This window comes from Halichoerus grypus, chromosome 11 (genome assembly GCF_964656455.1).
Source record: "Halichoerus grypus chromosome 11, mHalGry1.hap1.1, whole genome shotgun sequence".
NCBI classification, from domain to species: domain Eukaryota; kingdom Metazoa; phylum Chordata; class Mammalia; order Carnivora; family Phocidae; genus Halichoerus; species Halichoerus grypus.
The window spans coordinates 45397139-45417259 of NC_135722.1; the positions used below are offsets into that span (position 1 = coordinate 45397139).

The window sequence follows — 20121 nt, forward strand, 5'->3', positions numbered from 1 at the left end:
ATTTTAATAGTATGTATATTTCTTATTATTTTGTGGCTTAGACAATCATATACTACATTCTTTTTTATTTTTTTATTTTTATTTTTATTTTTTTTAAGATTTTATTTATTTGCGAGAGAGAGAATGAGAGACAGAGAGCATGAGAGGGAGGAGGGTCAGAGGGAGAAGCAGACTCCCTGCTGAGCAGGGAGCCTGATGTGGGACTCGATCCCGGGACTCCAGGATCATGACCTGAGCCGAAGGCAGTCGCTTAACCAACTGAGCCACCCAGGCGCCCCTACATTCTTTTTTATATATACCAAACACTAGTTCTGAGCCCTTGATTCTCTTTTATTCTGATCAGTACTGAACCATTTTATTTACTGCTGCCTTATAATACATTAATATATTATGTAAGGTTACTTCTCTCTCACTGTTTATCTTTTTCAGAATATTCATTATGTTCTAGATATAAAGATTCAATGCAAAATAATGGAAAGAGCAACTGGACAAAAAGTCAGGATATCTGAGTTCCTGTCTCAGTCCAGGAACCAATTGATGGAGTCTTTAAATATGTTCTTCAACCTCTGTTCCCTCTTGGACTAGCTGACCTCAGAAGGCTCTTAGCTCTGAACTAAGATTCAAGGATTACAGGTCTTTTCTAATTTTGCCTCTTACCTACCTATTTCTCTAAGTGAAATTTATGTCATTTTATATAACATTTTAATTGTGATTGCTCTAAAGCTACACGCTGGATTCAGAAGAACTGTCCCAGTGTTGTTTGTTTTATGGTTTATAGACTTTTAAATTACTAACTTTGAAAACATTTAGTTCTCATTCGGACACATGGTTTGTCCCTCTATTATTTGGGTTTTCCTTTCTTTTTCCTCTAAAAGATTTGAAGTTCTTTGTACAGGTCTCCATATCTCTTATTGGGGCACATTCTATATATTCTTACCTATTTATAAAGAAGACTCTTTTCATTAGATTTTCCTAGCTGACAATCAGTGGCATAGATGAATGCTACTTGGTATTATACATGTTTCTTGTATATTAAGAAATGGTACAGGGATTACTACAGTGACTAACTAGCATAACTGCTATAACTAGAGTGATTACTGCATCCCAGGTACTGGAGTAAGCATTTGATAATATTTCACTTAATGCTCATAGCAAACCTAGGAGGTAGGCCTTACTATACCCATTTTACAGATGAGGAAATTGAAGCCTGGGGAGGTTAAGTTCACATGGTTATTAATATCTGAAGCCAGGATTGGAACCCAGATGTGACCAAATCCAAAGGCTCTTGACCACCTTGCACAATGCCTTTTTCACATTCACAATCTGTTATTTTTATTTTATTGAATTCACTGTCTGTCTTGGTTGTGTATTTGTGCATGTGTGTGTGTACTTCTCTTGTGTATCTGTCTATGTTTTCTACTTTGGCAACATTCTCTAATATCATAATGGTGATAAGGAGAACACTTGCCTTGTTTCTGTTTTTAATTGAATTGTTTTTGTGTTTTTCTTTGAAGGATCATGTTGTGTCTGATTCTTAAATAGATGTGCTATTTTAATTTACTATTATTTAATATTTTATATTACTAAATAGAAAAAGATATATGTAATAAAAGATAAAATATATAAAATATAAAAATATGTTACTTCATATAACATATTATATATTTTATATATATTATTTATATATACTATATATTTTATATATATAGTACAGTATTTTATATTTTTATTATTTTAAGGAAATATTTTTGTCTTTAAAATTTCAAGATTTATATTGAATTTTATCAATTTGCTTTGGGTATCTATTGAAGAATTATGTAAATTATATCATTTAATATAATAATAATTTTCCATATTTAGAAATAAACCCTGTGGTCCTGGAATAAAATTCATTTGGTCATGTTGTATTTGCTTTTATGTGTACTACCAAATTTTCTCCGTAAGTATTTCTTTTAAAGTATTCTGCAACCTTTCTGCATTAGTTAAGATAAAATCTAAGTTGCTATGACATAGAGGCCCTGAAGTATGATAACCTATAGGGTAGAGAAGAATGTCTCAGCCTTGAATAATGATTCTAAGGCAAGCTGTCAGGTTAGCAGGTGGCTCTGCTCCACATAATCATTCAGGGACCTTAGTTTCTTCTCTGCATTTCTATACATTTTCCTAGATGTATCTTTATAGAAATACATAAGTTTTGCCCTGGGATAATATCTTAGAAGTGGAACTGCTTGATCAAAAGTCATTATATTTAAATACATATATATATTGCCCAATTAACTTATAAAAATTATACCAATTTAGGTATCTACTATGTGCCCTCCCTCCCATTTTTCTCTCATTTCTAGGATCTGGGTGGTCAAGAGCTCAAGCTTCAACACTTATTAGCTGCATAGCCTTGAGCAAGTTTCTTAGTCTCTAGATGGCTCAGTTTGCTCATCTATATAATGGGTATAATAATAGTACTATAGGCTGATATAATGTTTTTATGTGATACTGGTCTTTATTCCAGCAGAAACCTGCCATGCATTTTAATTCCTATAATCGAGGTTGTAGAACTTTATCACACATGGGATGTTGTCCTGTGTGCTCCACAGTATATGTAGGATGGTGCTGGAGATGTAGTGAGCAGCCACATGTGTTTGATTGATATCTGCTGAGTTGGGACTTCCTTTTCCTACATTCTGAACATTTTGAATCATCCCCTCTCGTATCCAGGATGAAAGACTTTGGGAGCCCTCCCTGAAAGCTAAAGAGGCTAGCTCTTTTTGCAAGCTCTAATTACAACAGTGTATATGAGCTCATAGGGAAAACTCGAGTCTCTTATGATGATTGTTGGCTGTTCCTTTGGGAGATGGGGGAGATCCTTATCAGAATATTCTGGAATCTTAAGAACTTTGGCTCTCCTTCAGTTTCTGAGGATTGGGAGGCTCTTTCCTGCTGCATCTGGTCTTTCCAACAATTCAACAAGTTCTCTTCACAGATCATTTGTAGGATGTTTGGGTCCTAATCATTTGCAGGTCATTCAAGCCAAAGATGAGGCTGATTGTGGGCTAGTCCCCAGGCTGCATGCTGGGAATGCAGAGGTGAAAAAGACTCAGGCTCTGCCATCAAGAAGAGGGCCTTTTCTTGGCTGTCATTATTGGTTCCTTCAGCTACCTCAACAACCTCTGTCCCACCTCTCAGCACTCCTGACCTCCTCACCCAGCTCAATCCACTGTCCATACTCAGCCAGAGGAATCTTTGAAATGCAAGTCTTGTTCAGCATCTTCAGGGGCCTTTATTCTGCTCTTCCCCTGTGTAATTAACCCTGATTCCCTTTCCCACATCTTTGAGGGCCACTCTCCTCACTCTCAATATCTTGGCCTTCCTTCAGCAACTCATTCCTCCTCCTTGGATTGGCACAGGCACAGAACCGGGAATGTTTTTCCTCTCATCCTCTTTGCCTAATGAACTCTCATTCAGTCTTTAGATTTCTGCTCAAATGTCACTTTTCTAGGGAACATTTTTCCAGTACCTCCAGATCCTTCTGTCTTTTTTTTTATTATTATGTTCAGTTAGCCACTGTATAGTACTATGTGCTAAAAATCATTAGTTTTTGATGTAGTGTTCAATGATTCACTAGTTACATGTAACACCCAGTGATCCTCACAACACTTGCCCTCCTTAATACCCATCACCCTGTTACCCCCTCCCCCCAACTCCCACCCCACTGAAACCCTCAGTTTGTTTCCTGGGATCCATAGTCTCATGGTTCGTCTCCCTCTCTGATTTCTCCCCCTTCAGATTTCCTTCCCTTCCCCTATGGTCCTCCGTGCTATTGCTTATGTTCCACATATGAATGAAACCATATGATAATTGTCTTATAAAATCTACCACAGTATGAAATGTAATGTTTGAGTGTTTCTCTAATTAATCTCTGTCCCGTGAGGTAACAAGCTCCCAGAGGACAGTGACCTGTTTTGCTCAGCATTATATCCCTAGCTCCAAGTCCATTGCCTGAATCATAGTAAGCACTCAATAAATACTGAATAAATGAATGAGCTCATCTTCACCTTCTAGGAGAGGAAACACAAGGATAGACAACGTCACTATAATACATTGTGTTAAGACTTTACAACACAAAGTACCTAGGAACACAGAGGAAGAAGCAACCAGCTCAGTAGGGGTGAGTGTGTCAGGGCAGGATTCCAGGAGGAGCAGCTTTGAGCTGAGGAAAAGAAGGGCATCCTAGGCAGAGGGAACAGCAGGAGCAAAAGCACACAGGCATCTTCTAGTTCTCGGCACGTTTCAGGAACAGAAGGAATCCCATGTGAACCAAGTGTGGATCATGTGTTCTAGAGAGATGGGCAGTAAGGGTGGAGTATAAGTGGGAAGCGGGGAGAGTGAAGGCTTTGAGGGACAATTAATGAGTTTGAACTTCATTCAGGACCCCTTGGAAAGCCAGAGAAACCTGCAGATAAGGAAGCATCAAGATCAAAGCTGAGTTTGAGAATAATTCTTCTCAACAAATTATGAAAGCTGCCCTGAAATGGGAGAGGCTGGAGGCAGGGAGACCAGTAAAAGGGTACGGAAACAGCATGGTGAGAGGTGATAAGGCTGTAGATTGAGATGGACAGGAGGAGATATAGGAGGGACAGGTTTGAGAGCTATTTGGAGGTCAGCTTGGCAGGACTTAGTGAGGAGACTGGTAGAGGGGAAGACCAGAAAGACCACCAGGTGTGTGTCCACATGGCCAAGGTGGGTGATGGTATCATTAATGAGGATGGGGAGAACAGGAGGAAGAGCTCACCTGAGGAGGAAGACAGCAAGATTGGATTTGGATGTGTTGAATGCCCATGGAGAGCAGCTTGGATGCCACAGTCTGGCAGACCTAGTTTTGCATCCTGGTTCTACCACTAATTAGCTGGGACACTGGGAAATCTACTTAACTTAGCTGAGCCTAAGTTTCCTAGTTTGCAGAAAATTGGCTTAGCAATATTTACCTTGCAAGGCTGTTATAAGGAATGAATGAAAAACTGCATCTAATGCAAGTTGATGTTTGATAATGGTGGCTGTTGAAATTGTTTTCATCATCTTGATCCAAGTGACAACGTCTAGAAAGTGGTTGGATATCTGGACATGGAGGTTGAGAGAGGTGTGGGCAGTCTCTCTAGATACTCCCAGTCTGAGCTCAGAGCCCTCAGATCTCAGACAGGGAAAAGGCCTCCTTGAGAAGATCAATCTGAGGTAAGTTTATCCCCGACCAGTAGCTTTGGCCTTTTGGGGGTCATCCTGAGTCTCAGAGCATCTTTAATCAGAAGCCCCAAAAGTTATTTTTCTAAGTCCTGGAGATAGCCAGAAACAAATGCTTTCATTGGAATGAGCTAATACCGGCAGATATGTTTAAAATAGTTCTGTTAAAATACCTCCTGCACATTATCAAAATATTCAACCAATAGTGAAAAATACAAAGAAAGTAAATATAGCTTCTAACAAATGCCCTCTTCCCCACAAATACAGAAGGAGGAAGGGAGGAAGGAAGGAGATTATGCTATATTGCTAGATATACTTATTTTAGATAAAAAGTATGAAAATTTAATTGAACTTGAATTAAAGCAGAGTAAAACTGTGGGAATTACTGAATTTTGGCAATTTCTTCCTCCAGAAAACAGAGATTAGTTTTTAAAAGTTTAAAATACACATTATGAAATGCATTAAGAGTTTGGAGTCATTGAGGTACTTTTTTTACATTACATGTTTCAAATTTGGATTATTGATTTCCTATGGGAAAAGATGAAAATGACAGCATTTCTTCCCACCTTCATATTTCTTCCCATCCTTCCATCTCCACATATACAAATGATAAATTATTCTTTTTTTACTGTCAAGGCTTTAACATTTACATTCCATTCTGTAACCTAACTATAATTTCCATAGTTGGTTAGCCCTAAGCTTATATGTAAAAGGATTTAATGCTGACCATCAGTCTCTTTACAATCGCTCACCATTTCCTAGTTTATGATTTTGATTTATGTCTTGTTTAGCTGGATTTTATTATCCAATAGTTTTCCTAGAAGGGCTCAGAGGTGCTGTTTCCTGAATTCTAGTATGTTTAAAAATGTTATCTTTATTCTTGAAGGACAGCTTGGATAGTTTTAAATTCTGGGTCATTCTTTCCCTCAGAACTTGGTAGATGCTACACTGTATTTAATGTTGTAGAGAAGTCTGAGACCAGCTGATTTCCAGCAGCCCTCAACCTCCACCTCTCCCTGTAGATGCGTTACTCTTTCCATGAAGGCAGTTGGAGAAGCACTTCTTTATACATATACATATATATATGGATATGGATATACATGTATATATATGGATATGGATATATATATGAAGAAATACATATATATATATTTTTTTCCTTAACATGGCATGCTCTTTCAATCTGCAAGTTCAGCTTTTCCCTCAAGTGAGGAAAATTTTCCTCTCCTGTATCTTTGAATATGTTCATTGTTCCTTTTGTTTTGTTCACTAGTTCAAAAACACCACAATCTGTAAATTTCTCACCAATATCTCAACTACAGGTCCATTATTTAATCTCTAAATACTTCAGTCTTTCTTTCTTGGTTGCCATGTAGTTGCCATGACATTGTTTTCATTTTATTTCTTTTTTTAATTTTTATTTATTTATTTTTTAAATTTTATTATGTTATGTTAGTCACCATACAATACATCATTAGTTTTTGATGTAGTGATCCACGATCCATTGTTTTCGTATAACACCCAGTGCTCCATGCAGTACGTGCCCTCCTTAATACCCATCACCAGGCTAACCAATCCCCCCTCCCCCCTCCCCTCTAAAACTCTGTTTGTTTCTCAGGTCCATAGTCTCTCATGGTTCATCTCTCCCTCCAATTCCCCCCGCCCATTTTTCCCTTCCTTCTCCTAATGTCCTCCATGTTATTCCTTATGTTCCACAAATAAGTGAAACCATATGATAATTGACTTTCTCTGCTTGACTTATTTCACTTAGCATAATGTCCTCCAGTCCCATCCATGTTGATGTAAAAGTTGGGTATTCATCTTTTCTGATGGCTGAGTAATATTCCATTGTATATATGGACCACATCTTCTTTATCCATTCGTCTGTTGAAGGGCATCTCGGCTCTTTCCACAGTTTGGCTATTGCGGACATTGCTGCTATGAACATTGGGGTGCATATGGCCCTTCTTTTCACTACATCTGTGTCTTTGGGGTAAATACCCACTAGTGCAATTGCTGGGTCATAGGGTAGCTCTATTTTTAAATTTTTGAGGAACCTCCACACTGTTTTCCAAAGTGGCTGTACCAACTTGCATTCCCACCAACAGTGTAAGAGGGTTCCCCTTTCTCCACAACCTCTCCAACATTTGTTGTTTCTTTCCCTGTCCATTTTTGCCATTCTAACTGGTGTAAGGTGGTATCTCAGTGTGGTTTTGATTTGGATTTCCCTGATGGCTAATGATGATGAACATTTTTTCATGTGTCTGTTAGCCATTTGTATGTCTTCTTCATAGAAGTGTCTGTTCATCTCTTCTGCCCACTTTTTGACTTGATTATTTGTGTTTTGGGTGTTGAGTTTGAGAAGTTCTTTATAGATTTTGGATACCAGCCCTTTATCTGTAGTGTCATTTGCAAATATCTTCTCCCATTCTGTGGGTTGCCTCTTTGTTTTGTTGACTGTTTCCTTTGCTGTGCAGAAGCTTTTTATCTTGATGAAGTTCCAAAAGTTCATTTTTGCTTTTGTTTCACTAGCTTTTGGAGATGTATCTTGAAAGAAGTTGCTGTGGCCGATGTCAAAGAGGTTACTGCCTATGTTCTCCTCTAGGATTTTGATGGATTCCTGTCTCACATTGAGGTCTTTCATCCACTTTGAGTTTATCTTTGTGAATGGTGTTAGAGAATGGTCAAGTTTCATTCTTCTGCATGTGGCTGTCCAATTTTCCCAGCACCATTTATTGAAGAGACTGTCTTTTTTCCATTGCATGTTTTTTCCTGCTTTGTCAAAGATTATTTGACCATAGAGTTGAGGGTCCATATCTGGGTTCTCTATTCTGTTCCATTGGTCTATATGTCTGTTTTTGTGCCAGTACCATGCTGCCTTGGTGATCACTGCTTTGTAATATAGCTTGAAATAGGGCAACATGATGCCCCCAGCTTTGTTTTTCTTTTTCAACATCTCCTTGGCGATTTGGGGTCTTTTCTGATTCCATACAAATTTTAGGACTGTTTGTTCCAGCACTTTGAAAAATGTCATTGGAATTTTGATCAGGATGGCATTGAAGGTATAGATTGCTCTGGGTAGCATAGACATTTTAACAATGTTTATTCTTCCGATCCATGAGCATGGAATATTTTTCCATCTTTTTGTGTCTTCTTCAATTTCTTTCATGAGTGTTTTGTAGTTCCTAGAGTATAGATCCTTTACCTCTTTGGTTAGGTTTATTCCGAGGTATCTTATGGTTTTTGGTGCTATTGTAAATGGAATCGTTTCTTTCTCTTTCTACAGTTGCGTTGTTAGTGTATAAGAAAGCAACTGATTTCTGTGCATTGATTTTGTATCCTGCCACATTACTGAATTGCTGGATGAGTTCTAGTAATTTGGGGGTGGAGTCTTTTGGGTTTTCCACATAAAGTATCATGTCATCTGCGAAAAGAGAGAGTTTGACTTCTTCTTTGCCAATTTGAATACCTTTTATTTCTTTTTGTTGTCTGATTGCTGTTGCTAGGACTTCTAGTACTATGTTGAACAACAGTGGTGAGAGTGGGCACCCTTGATGTGTTCCTGATCTTAAGGGAAAGGCTCTCAGCTTTTCCCCATTGAGGATGATATTCGCTGTGGGTTTTTCATAGATGGATTTTATGAGCTTGAGGAATGTTCCCTCTATCCCTATACTCTGGAGAGTATTAATCAGGAAAGGATGTTGTATTTTGTCAAATGCTTTTTCTGCATCAATTGAGAGGACCATATGGTTCTTCTCCCTCCTCTTATTAATGTGTTCTATCACATTGATTGATTTGCGAATGTTGAACCACCCTTGCATCCCGGGGATAAATCCCACTTGGTCGTGGTGGATGATCCTTTTAATGTATTGTTGGATCCTATTAGCTAGGATTTTGTTGAGGATTTTGGAATCCATATTCATCAGGGATATCGGTCTGAAATTCTCCTTTTTGATGGGGTCTTTGCCTGGTTTGGGGATTAAGGTAATGCTGGCCTCATAAAATGAGTTTGGAAGTTTTCCTTCTGTTTCTATTTTTTGAAACAGCTTCAGTAGAATAGGTATTATTTCTTCTTTGAATGTTTGGTAGCATTCCCCAGGGAATCCATCAGGCCCTGGACTCTTGTTTTTTGGGAGGTTTTTGATCACTGCTTCAATCTCGTTACTGGTTATTGGCCTATTCAGGTTGTCCATTTCTTCCTGTTTCAGTCTTGGCAGCTTATAGGTTTCCAGGAAGGCCTCCATTTCATCCAGATTGCTCAGTTTATTGGCATATAGTTGTTGATAATAATTTCTTTTTTTTTTTTTTAATTTTTTTATTGTTATGTTAATCCCCATACATTACATCATTAGTTTTAGATATAGTGTTCCATGATTCATTGTTTGTGCATAACACCCAGTGCTCCATGCAGAACGTGCCCTCCTCAATACCCATCACCAGGCTAACCCATCCTCCCAACCCCCTCCCCTCTAGAACCCTCAGTTTGTTTTTCAGAGTCCATTGTCTCTCATGGTTCTTCTCCCCCTCCGATTTCCCCCCCTTCATTCTTCCCCTCCTGCTACATTCTTCTTCTTCTTTTTTTCTTTCTTAACATATATTGCATTATTTGTTTCAGAGGTACAGATCTGAGATTCAACAGTCTTGCACAATTCACAGCGCTTACCAGAACACATACCCTCCCCAGTGTCCATCACCCAGTCACCCCATCCCTCCCACCCCACCCCCCACTCCAGCAACCCTCAGTTTGTTTCCTGAGATTAAGAATTCCTCATATCAGTGAGGTCATATGATACATGTCTTTCTCTGTTTGACTTATTTCGCTCAGCATAATACCCTCCAGTTCCATCCACGTCGTTGCAAATGGCAAGATCTTATTCCTTTTGATGGCTGCATAATATTCCATTGTATATATATACCACATCTTCTTTATCCATTCATCTGTCGATGGACATCTTGGCTCTTTCCACAGTTTGGCTATTGTGGACATTGCTGCTATAAACATCAGGGTGCACGTAGCCTTTCGGGTCCCTACTTTTGTATCTTTGGGGTAAATACCCAGTAGTGCAATTGCTGGATCATATGGTAGCTCTATTTTCAACTTTTTGAGGAACCTCCATACTGTTTTCCAGAGTGGCTGCACCAGCTTGCATTCCCACCAACAGTGTAGGAGGGTTCCCCTTTCTCCGCATCCTCGCCAACATCTGTCATTTCCTGACTTGTTAATTTTAGCCATTCTGACTGGTGTGAGGTGGTATCTCATTGAGGTTTTGATTTGGATTTCCCTGATGCCGAGCGATATTGAACACTTTTTCATGTGTCTGTTGGCCATTTGGATGTCTTCTTTGGAAAAATGTCTGTTCATGTCTTCTGCCCATTTCTTGATTGGATTCTTTGTTCTTTTGGTGTTGAGTTTGATGAGTTCTTTATAGATTTTGGATACTAGCCCTTTATCTGATATGTCATTTGCAAATATCTTCTCCCATTCTGTCAGTTGTCTTTTGGTTTTGTTGACTGTTTCCTTTGCTTTGCAAAAGCTTTTTATCTTGATGAAGTCCCAATAGTTCATTTTTGCCCTTGCTTCCCTTGCCTTTGGCGATGTTTCTAGGAAGAAGTTGCTGCGGCTGAGGTCGAAGAGGTTGCTGCCTGTGTTCTCCTTTAGGATGTTGATGGACTCCTGTCTCACATTGAGGTCTTTCAACCATTTGGAGTCTATTTTTGTGTGTGGTGTAAGGAAATGGTCCAGTTTCATTCTTCTGCATGTGGCTGTCCAATTTTCCCAACACCATTTGTTGAAGAGACTGTCTTGTTTCCATTGGACATTCTTTCCTGCTTTGTCAAAGATTAGTTGACCATAGAGTTGAGGGTCCATTTCTGGGCTCTCTATTCTGTTCCATTGATCTATGTGTCTGTTTTTGTGCCAGTACCATACTGTCTTGATGATGACAGCTTTGTAGTAGAGCTGGAAGTCCGGAATTGTGATGCCGCCAGCTTTGCTTTTCTTTTTCAACATTCCTCTGGCTATGCGGGGTCTTTTCTGGTTCCATACAAATTTTAGGATTATTTGTTCCATTTCTTTGAAGAAAGTGGATGGTATTTTGATGGGGATTGCATTGAATGTGTAGATTGCTCTAGGTAGGACTGACATCTTCACAATATTTGTTCTTCCAATCCATGAGCATGGAACGTTTTTCCATTTCTTTGTGTCTTCCTCAATTTCTTTCATGAGTATTTTATAGTTTTCTGAGTACAGATCCTTTGCCTCTTTGGTTAGATTTATTCCTAGGTATCTTATGGTTTTGGGTGCAATTGTAAATGGGATCGACTCCTTAATTTCTCTTTCTTCTGACTTGTTGTTGGTGTATAGGAATGCCACTGACTTCTGTGCATTGATTTTATATCCTGCCACTTTACTGAATTCCTGTATGAGTTCTAGCAATTTTGGGGTGGAGTCTTTGGGATTTTCCACATAAAGTATCATATCATCTGCAAAGAGTGAGAGTTTGACTTCTTCTTTGCCGATTTGGATGCCTTTGATTTCTTTTTGTTGTCTGATTGCTGTGGCTAGGACTTCCAATACTATGTTGAATAGCAGTGGTGATAGTGGACATCCCTGCCGCGTTCCTGACCTTAGGGGGAAAGCTCTCAGTTTTTCCCCATTGAGAATGATATTCGCTGTAGGTTTTTCATAGATGGCTTTTATGATATTGAGGTATGTACCCTCTATCCCTATACTCTGAAGAGTTTTGATCAAGAAAGGATGCTGTACTTTGTCAAATGCTTTTTCTGCATCTATTGAGAGGATCATATGATTCTTGTTCTTTCTTTTGTTAATGTATTGTATCACGTTGATTGATTTGCGGATGTTGAACCAACCTTGCAGCCCAGGGATAAATCCCACTTGGTCGTGGTGAATAATCCTTTTAATGTACTGTTGGATCCTATTGGCTAGTATTTTGGTGAGAATTTTTGCATCCATGTTCATCAGGGATATTGGTCTGTAATTCTCCTTTTTGATGGGGTCTTTGTCTGGTTTTGGGATCAAGGTAATGCTGGCCTCATAAAATGAGTTTGGAAGTTTTCCTTCCATTTCTATTTTTTGGAACAGTTTCAGAAGGATAGGTATTAATTCTTCTTGAAATGTTTGGTAGAATTCCCCTGGGAAGCCATCTGGCCCTGGGCTTTTGTGTTTTGGGAGATTTTTGATGACTGCTTCTATTTCCTTAGTGGTTATAGGTCTGTTCAGGTGTTCTATTTCTTCCTGGTTCAGTTTTGGTAGTTGATACATCTCTAGGAATGCATCCATTACTTCCAGGTTATCTAATTTGCTGGCATAGAGTTGCTCATAATATGTTCTTATAATTGTTTGTATTTCTTTGGTGTTGGTTGTGATTTCTCCTCTTTCATTCATGATTTTGTTGATTTGGGTCATTTCTCTTTTCTTTTTGATAAGTCTGGCCAGGGGCTTATCAATCTTGTTAATTCTTTCAAAGAACCAGCTCCTAGTTTCGTTGATCTGTTCTACTGTTCTTTTGGTTTCTATTTCATTGATTTCTGCTCTGATCTTTATTATTTCTCTTCTCCTGCTGGGTTTAGGCTTTATTTGCTGTTCTTTCTCCAGCTCCTTTAGGTGTAGGGTTAGGTTGTGTACTTGAGACCTTTCTTGTTTCTTGAGAAAGGCTTGTATTGCTATATACTTTCCTCTTAGGACTGCCTTTGCTGTATCCCAAAGATTTTGAATAGTTGTGTTTTCATTTTCATTGGTTTCCATGAATTTTTTTAATTCTTCTTTAATTTCCTGGTTGACCCATTCATTCTTCAGTAGGATGCTCTTTAGCCTCCATGTATTTGAGTTCTTTCCGACTTTCCTCTTGTGATTGAGTTCTAGTTTCAAAGCATTGTGGTCTGAAAATAGGCAGGGAATGATCCCAATCTTCTGGTACCGGTTGAGACCTGATTTATGACCTAGGATGTGATCTATTCTGGAGAATGTTCCATGGGCACTAGAGAAGAATGTGTATTCCGTTGCTTTGGGATGGAATGTTCTGAATATGTCTGTGAAGTCCATTTGGTCCAGTGTGTCATTTAAAGTCTTTATTTCCTTGTTGATCTTTTGCTTAGACGATCTGTCCATTTCAGTGAGGGGGGTGTTAAAGTCCCCCACTATTATTGTATTGTTGTCGATGTGTTTCTTTGCTTTTGTTATTAATTGCCTTATATAATTGGCTGCTCCCATGTTAGGGGCATAGATATTTACAATTGTTAGATCTTCTTGTTGGATAGACCCTTTAAGTATGATATAGTGTCCTTCCTCATCTCTTATTACAGTCTTTGGTTTAAAAGATAATAATTTCTAATAATTGTTTCTATTTCCTTGGTGTTAGTCGTGATCTCTCCCCTTTCATTCATAATTTTATTAATTTGGGTCCTTTCTCTCTTCTTTTGGATAAGTCTGGCCAGTGGTTTATCAATCTTATTAATTCTTTCAAAGAACCAACTTCTAGTTTCATTGATCTGATCTACTGTGTTTCTGGTTTCTAATTCATTGATTTCTGCTCTAATTTTAATTATTTCTCTTCTAATGCGTGGCTTAGGCGTCGTTTGTTGATTTTTCTCTAGTTCTTTAAGGTGTAGAGTTAGTTGGTGAATTCGGGATTTTTCTATTTTTTTGAGTGAGGCTTGGATGGCTATATATTTCCCCCTTAGGACCGCCTTTGCAGTATCCCATAGGTTTTGGACTGATGTGTTGTCGTTCTCATTGATTTCCATGAATTGTTTAAGTTCTTCTTTGATTTCTTGGTTGACCCAAACATTCTTGAGCAGAGTGGTCTTTAGCTTCCAAGTGTTTGAATTTCTGCCAAATTTTTTCTTGTGATTGAGTTCCAGTTTTAGAGCATTGTGGTCTGAGAATATGCAGGGAATAATCTCAATCTTTTGGTATCGGTTGAGACCTGATTTGTGACCCAGTATATGGTCTATTCTGGAGAAAGTTCCATGTGCGCTCGAGAAGAATGAGTATTCTGTTGTTTTAGGGTGGAATGTTCTGTAAATATCTATGAGGTCCATTTGGTCCAATGTATCATTCAAAGCTCTTGTTTCCTTGTTGATTTCCTGCTTAGATGATCTGTCCATTGCTGAGAGTAGAGTATTGAGGTCTCCTACAATTAACGTATTGTTACCAATATGACTCTTTATTTTGGTTAACAGTTGGCTTATGTAGATGGCTGCTCCCATGTTGGGGGCATAGATATTTACAATTGTTAGATCTTCTTGTTGGATAGACCCTTTAAGAATGATATAGTGTCCTTCTGTGTCTCTTATTACAGACTTTAGTTTAAAGTCTAATTTGTCTGATATAAGAATTGCTACCCCAGCTTTCTTTTGAGGTCCGCTGGCATGGAAGATAGATCTCCATCCCTTCACTTTCAGTCTGGATGTATCTTTAGGTTCAAAATGAGTCTCTTGTAGACAGCATATGGATGGGTCCTGTCTTTTTATCCAATCTGCAACCCTGTGCCGTTTTATGGGAGCGTTTAGGCCATTCACGTTGAGAGTGATTATTGAAAGATATGAATTAATTGTCATCATGTTGCCTGTGAAGACGTTGTTTTTATAGATTGTCCCTGTAAATTTCTGTTGTAGATCACTCTTGGGGTCTTTCTCCTTTTATAGAACCCCCCCTTAATATTTCTTGCAGGGCCAGCTTAGTGGTCACATATTCTTTCAACTTCTGCTGGTCATGGAAGCTCTGCATCTCTCCATCCATTCTAAATGACAGCCTTGCTGGATAAAGTATTCTTGGCTGCATGTTCTTCTCATTTAGTACCCTGAATATGTCTTGCCAGGCCTTTCTGGCTTGCCAGGTCTCTGTGGATAGGTCTGACGTTATTCTGATGTTCCTCCCTCTGTACATAAGGAATCTCTTCCCCCTAACTGCCCTTAAGATGGTTTCCTTGGTTCTAAGATTTGCAGGTTTTACTATTACATGCCGGGGTGTTGGCCTGTTTTCCTTGATCTTAGGAGGGGTCCTCTCTGCCTCTAGGACTCGAATATTTGTTTCATTCCCCAGATTAGGGAAGTTCTCAGCTATGATTTGCTCAAATACATCTTCTAGCCCTCTCTCTCTCTCCACTCCCTCCGGGATTCCAATTATTCTGACATTGGAACGCCTCATGGTGTCACTTATTTCTCTGATTCTATTTTCATGGATTCTGAGTTGTTTTTCCCTGGCCTCCTCTTTTCCCTTTTTATCTATTATACTGTCTTCTGGATCGCTTATTCTCTCTTCCGTCTCAGTTACCCTAGCTATTAGGTTATCTAGATTGGATTGGATCTCATTGATAGCATTTTTAAGTTCTGCCAATTCCCCTTTTATTTCTGCCCTTAAGAGACTCTATGTTGCCATTAATTGATTTCTCCATTCTAGCCATTGTCTTCACAATTGCTAGCCTGAATTCCATCTCCGACATCTTGGTTATATCTGCATCCATTTGTAAATCTGCAGCATAAGTCATAATCTCTGAGTCTTTTCTGTTTTGGGGGCTCCTCCTCCTAGTCATTCTGTTGATGGGTGTTTGAGGGAATGTATAGAGTCCAAATTATTGACCAGAACCCAAGCAAGATGCACCTGTTTTCTTGGGACCTTAGGGTTGCTGGCCTCTTGTTTTCCCAGCCTGTCTTCTGGAGGAGGGGCCTGCCGCGCTGTTACTCAGGCAACCCTGTTTGGGTGGAGTTGCGCCCCTGTGGCGGGGGATGGGCTCAGCAGGAATCAGTCTTTGGGGCTTTTGTTCTCTGGCGCCTTTCCCTGGCGGCTTTCCACGTCTCTTCCGCGAGTCAGAGCAGAAGAGACCGTTTCCAACCCTCTGCCTCAGAGCAGAGAGACCGCAGTCTGTTCTTCAGTGGGCTCTCCAGGCCACACCGTCTCTCTTTCTGTCTGTGCTGCTATAAACTGCAGCATCCTGGGTTGTGCGCCCCTCCGCAGCGCTCCCAGTCCTGCCTCCAGGTCCGGACACGTCTCTGCCCTTTGTGCTTCTAAAATCGCCAGCCACTCCCAGTTCGCGCGTGTGCGCGACCCCGCCGCTTGGGGTTCTGTCCCGGGGACTGCAGTTCGCGTGCGTGCGACTCGGCTGCTTGGGGTGTCCACCCCGGGGGTTGCAGTTCACTGGCGGACTCCGGCAGACCAGGTTTCCGTCTCGGAGGCTGCAGTTCGCGTGCGCGCGACCGTCGCTCCGGGTTTCTGTCCGGGGGGCTGCAGTTCGCGTGTGCGCGACCCCGCCGCTCTGGTTTTCCACCCCGGGGGCTGCCCTAAAGTCCTTTCCCGACGCTACCCATCTGCGAGTCTGTGCCTGTCCGCAGCGCGCGAGGCTGTCGCTCGCCGGCGGTGTAGGATCCCCACGGCCAGGCACCCTCCCGCCGCCGGTTATCCTCCGATATCTGCCCGCGGAATCACGGCTCTCCGCTTCGTACCTCAAAACCAACCGCCTGCGATATTCTGTTTGTAGAGATCCAGATCTTCTTACATCTCAGGCTGGTTTTGTGGGTGCTCAGAGTGGTCTGGTAGATATCCAGCTCAATTCTGGGGACCAGTTGAAATAGGGTCCCCTACTCCTCCGCCATCTTTCCCCCCTCTCCTCATTTTATTTCTTTTTGATATGGATATTTTCACCTGGATTTTCTCTTTACCTAGATATATTGTAAAGGTCAATTTTCATTGATTCCTTCCTACTTTATCTGAGATCTCTGTCTTCTTGCAGTGCTTAGCTGAAGACTGGGTATTTTGTGTCTGCTTTATTACTGCTTGGTTAGTGGGGAAAAGGGGAATTTCAGATGGAGCTGTGGGTAGTCGTGTTTGTGGGACTGGTTTCTACTCTTTTTCTGTAACTTTGTTCATAGTCCAACATGTGAGTTTATTACACCACAGTGTGAGCATATCTTATTCTTTTGGGTGAGTAGTAGTAGATTATAGATTATTTTCCCAATTCAGGGTAGAATTGTAGAGACAATCAGCCCAGGTATTTATTTTCCAGACTTGGCCCAACTATTCCCAGCAGCCATTCTCACTCTCCTGCCAGAGAGAGGAAGGAAAAAGTAGACAAAATCCAAGGAGTTTGGTCACTATGCTATTTTTCAAAAGTGGTGGTCAGGGGTAAGAGGCAGCTTCAACTGGGGCTTTCCATGTGTCTCCTGCCCGCACTTTATTGGATGGGCTTGTTTTATTTATTTTTTCTTTTGTCTTACTTTCTGGTAAATCCCTCCATATTGTTTGAGATAATCAGCTCTGGTAGAATGCTGTGCAATCATTCTGCTTTTCCTCTCCCCTCCTACTCAGTAAGAAAAGCAAATAGCAGCACAGGCAGTTTTTTCCCTTGTTGGAGTATTGTAGTAGCATGGAGATCCTTCCTTTCTGAAGAAACTTTCTAAATTTCCTCTGGAGGCTGCCTGCTCACCCCCTCAGTCTACTTCCCTTCTCATTCTGTGGTACTACACTCTTGCCAGAATTCTTCCTCTTAACATCTCCCTCTCAGTAATGATTCTTTGAGGAAAGAAGAAAGGGCTATCAAGGGTGGGAGCTCTACATTTATTCCTAGGAAGTTCTGCCTTCTCTAGCCATTATTTTTAAAGATGATTGCCTTTTCTTATATTTGAGAGTTGCTGGTATATTTACGGCTGGTTTAAAATTTTTTGTAATTGTTGACTTCAGGAGGAGGGTGGCTGGTTTAGGATCCACGAGTTCTAGGATCACCCTTTGGATAGCCATCTTATCAGAACTAGAAGGCCTAACTAGTTATTTTTTTGGTGGGGTAGGGGAGGCTCAACCTAGGCAACTTCTCTATGCAAAAGCCCCTAGTATGGCTTTTACTTGATTATTATTTCTTGTATGGCTCAATTAATCATATAGATTTCTCAGGAGTCCACTGCTTAATTATCTCTCTGCTGGGTGCAGTGTGGATACCTAAAGGTATAGGAAGGCCAGAGGCACCACAAGGTTTATCATCTGTCACATGGAAATGTCAGAGAGCAGTAAGTGCCAGGACAGAACCCAAGAGATGACAAGTAGCTAAGAGAACATCTAATCCAATTTTATATCCAAAGAAGGATCACTGACTACCCCATTTCTGACAGATGGCCCTCCAGACATTGCTGGGAAACCCGGAGTGTCAGCAAACTCCTGAACACTGTTCTGTTATTGGAAAGCTCAAAATATTTAAATATTCTTTACCTTGAGCCAAACTATAACTCCTCTTCTCTCTGCATGGTCTCCTTTGGAGAAACTTCTAATTCACATGACTCCCAATCTTAGCTGCACTTAGATGGCTACCACAAGTATGCCTCTAGTCCCGATCTCTGGCCTGGCCTACAATTCTGGAAAATGACTGAGCCGGTTGGAAACCTGCCCATTAGAGATGGTAGAACATGGATAACTGCGGGATGAAGATACCTAATTTGGCTCAAGTAAAAGATTTGAGGCTTTTAATCCTAAATGTACCATAAGCCCATAGTAAGGTACAGTGAGTCTACCCTGCATGGATAACAAAAGTTAATGCCAGGGACATTTGCCCATGTCTTCCTGAGTTAAGTGCTTGTTAGAGCATATCTGGCACAGCAACAACCAGAATGTGTGCAGGAAGGGGATGATATCTAGAGGGCATAGGCCATAGTGGGTGACAACGAGCAGTTGGAAAAACAAGGGTAAAGCCTGGAGACGGAAGCTTTACAGAGGTACAAGAACTGTCTTCAAACAGGAGAAGGATGTATGGGAAAGAGAATACTTGGTTGGTTCTTTCTGCTTTCAGAGCACAGACCCAGGGTAGTTTTATGAGATAACAAAAGGCTGTTCATGGGTTCTTTTGGCTAGGAGGCATCTATTTCTGAGATCTGTAAAAGATCTAATGACCTTAGCTTTACCTGGAAAAACACCATTTCTATTTCTATCTATGGGGATATGGAATCAGATTTCTAGGTAGGACGCCGGTGATTGAACCACTGAATTCAACTGAGGAAGAATAACTGGGCAACAGGCCTCCCGAGAAGCCTGCCAAAGAGAGGGGACTTTTCCAAATATTACAGCTAAAGAACAACCAGCTTTCAGTTGCCAGAAACCAACCTTGAACCCCAAACATGGAAGTCTGCTTGGTACTGTGGGGAGCAATGGGAAGAACTAGAATTTAAAGCAGATGAAATCGGTTTGAAGTCTGATTATGCCAGTTACTAGTTTTATGACTTTAAGTTATTAACCTTGCTGAGTCTTGACTTACCTACTTGTAAAATGAGATGATTAAGTTCTAGCTCATTGGATCATTGTGAAGATAAAATAACAATGATGAAGCCCCTAGCATATAATTAGGTTCTTATAAACTGAAGCAAGGTGCCAACAGTGCTACTGTGGTTTCAGACATTTTATAAGTTAAGTACTTTGTTTTTTTTCAGGGCTCCCTTCTGAACTCTCCTCAGCTATTGAGGAAGAAGAGTCAAAGAGTGGCTTGGATGTCATGCCCAATATTTCTGATATGCTGCTGCGCAAACTGCGGGTCCACAAGTCTCTCCCTGGAAGGTAAAATCAGGGCATGGGTTGTATAGGACACTGTATTGGGTAGGCCCTGTGTTAGACTCTAGATGGGACATAGTGGAGCATGGGCCTTGGTTTTTGACCCCAGAAAGGTCAAAGTCTAATGGTCCAGACAGGGCTAATGCATCCAAAATAAAAAGAATAACAAAGAGCCACATAAGGTGGTTCTAACTCAAAGAGCAGGTGGGTTTCATTGGTGGGCATGAGGTATCACCAGAGGCTCATGGCCGCAGAGGGTGGTGGACTTTGGCCCAGGAGAAATGGTTTCAGTCCAAGATCTATCATTGACCCATAACTGAGAGATTCTAGGTCTGATATCTGCCTAA

The 20121-nt window shown here is 40.5% G+C and overlaps 1 protein-coding gene and 1 long non-coding RNA gene across 10 annotated transcripts in view; one reads left to right on the top strand and one right to left on the bottom strand.

The window, feature by feature from the left end:
- LOC144379439 (uncharacterized) overlaps positions 1-20121 on the bottom strand; it is a 209929-nt gene that overhangs the window by 107203 nt on the left and 82605 nt on the right. The gene's annotated exons all lie outside the window — the stretch shown is intronic.
- Positions 1-20121, top strand: part of IRAG1 (inositol 1,4,5-triphosphate receptor associated 1) — a 132216-nt gene that overhangs the window by 74513 nt on the left and 37582 nt on the right. For all 5 annotated transcript variants that reach the window (XR_013442428.1, XM_036111138.2, XM_078058405.1 and 2 more), the window contains one exon: positions 19657-19780. Coding sequence is in view for 4 of the 5 variants with exons in the window: in XM_036111138.2 (XP_035967031.1) it covers positions 19657-19780 (124 nt within the window). In the remaining variant the exon portion in view is untranslated. The remainder of the gene's footprint in view (positions 1-19656; positions 19781-20121) is intronic.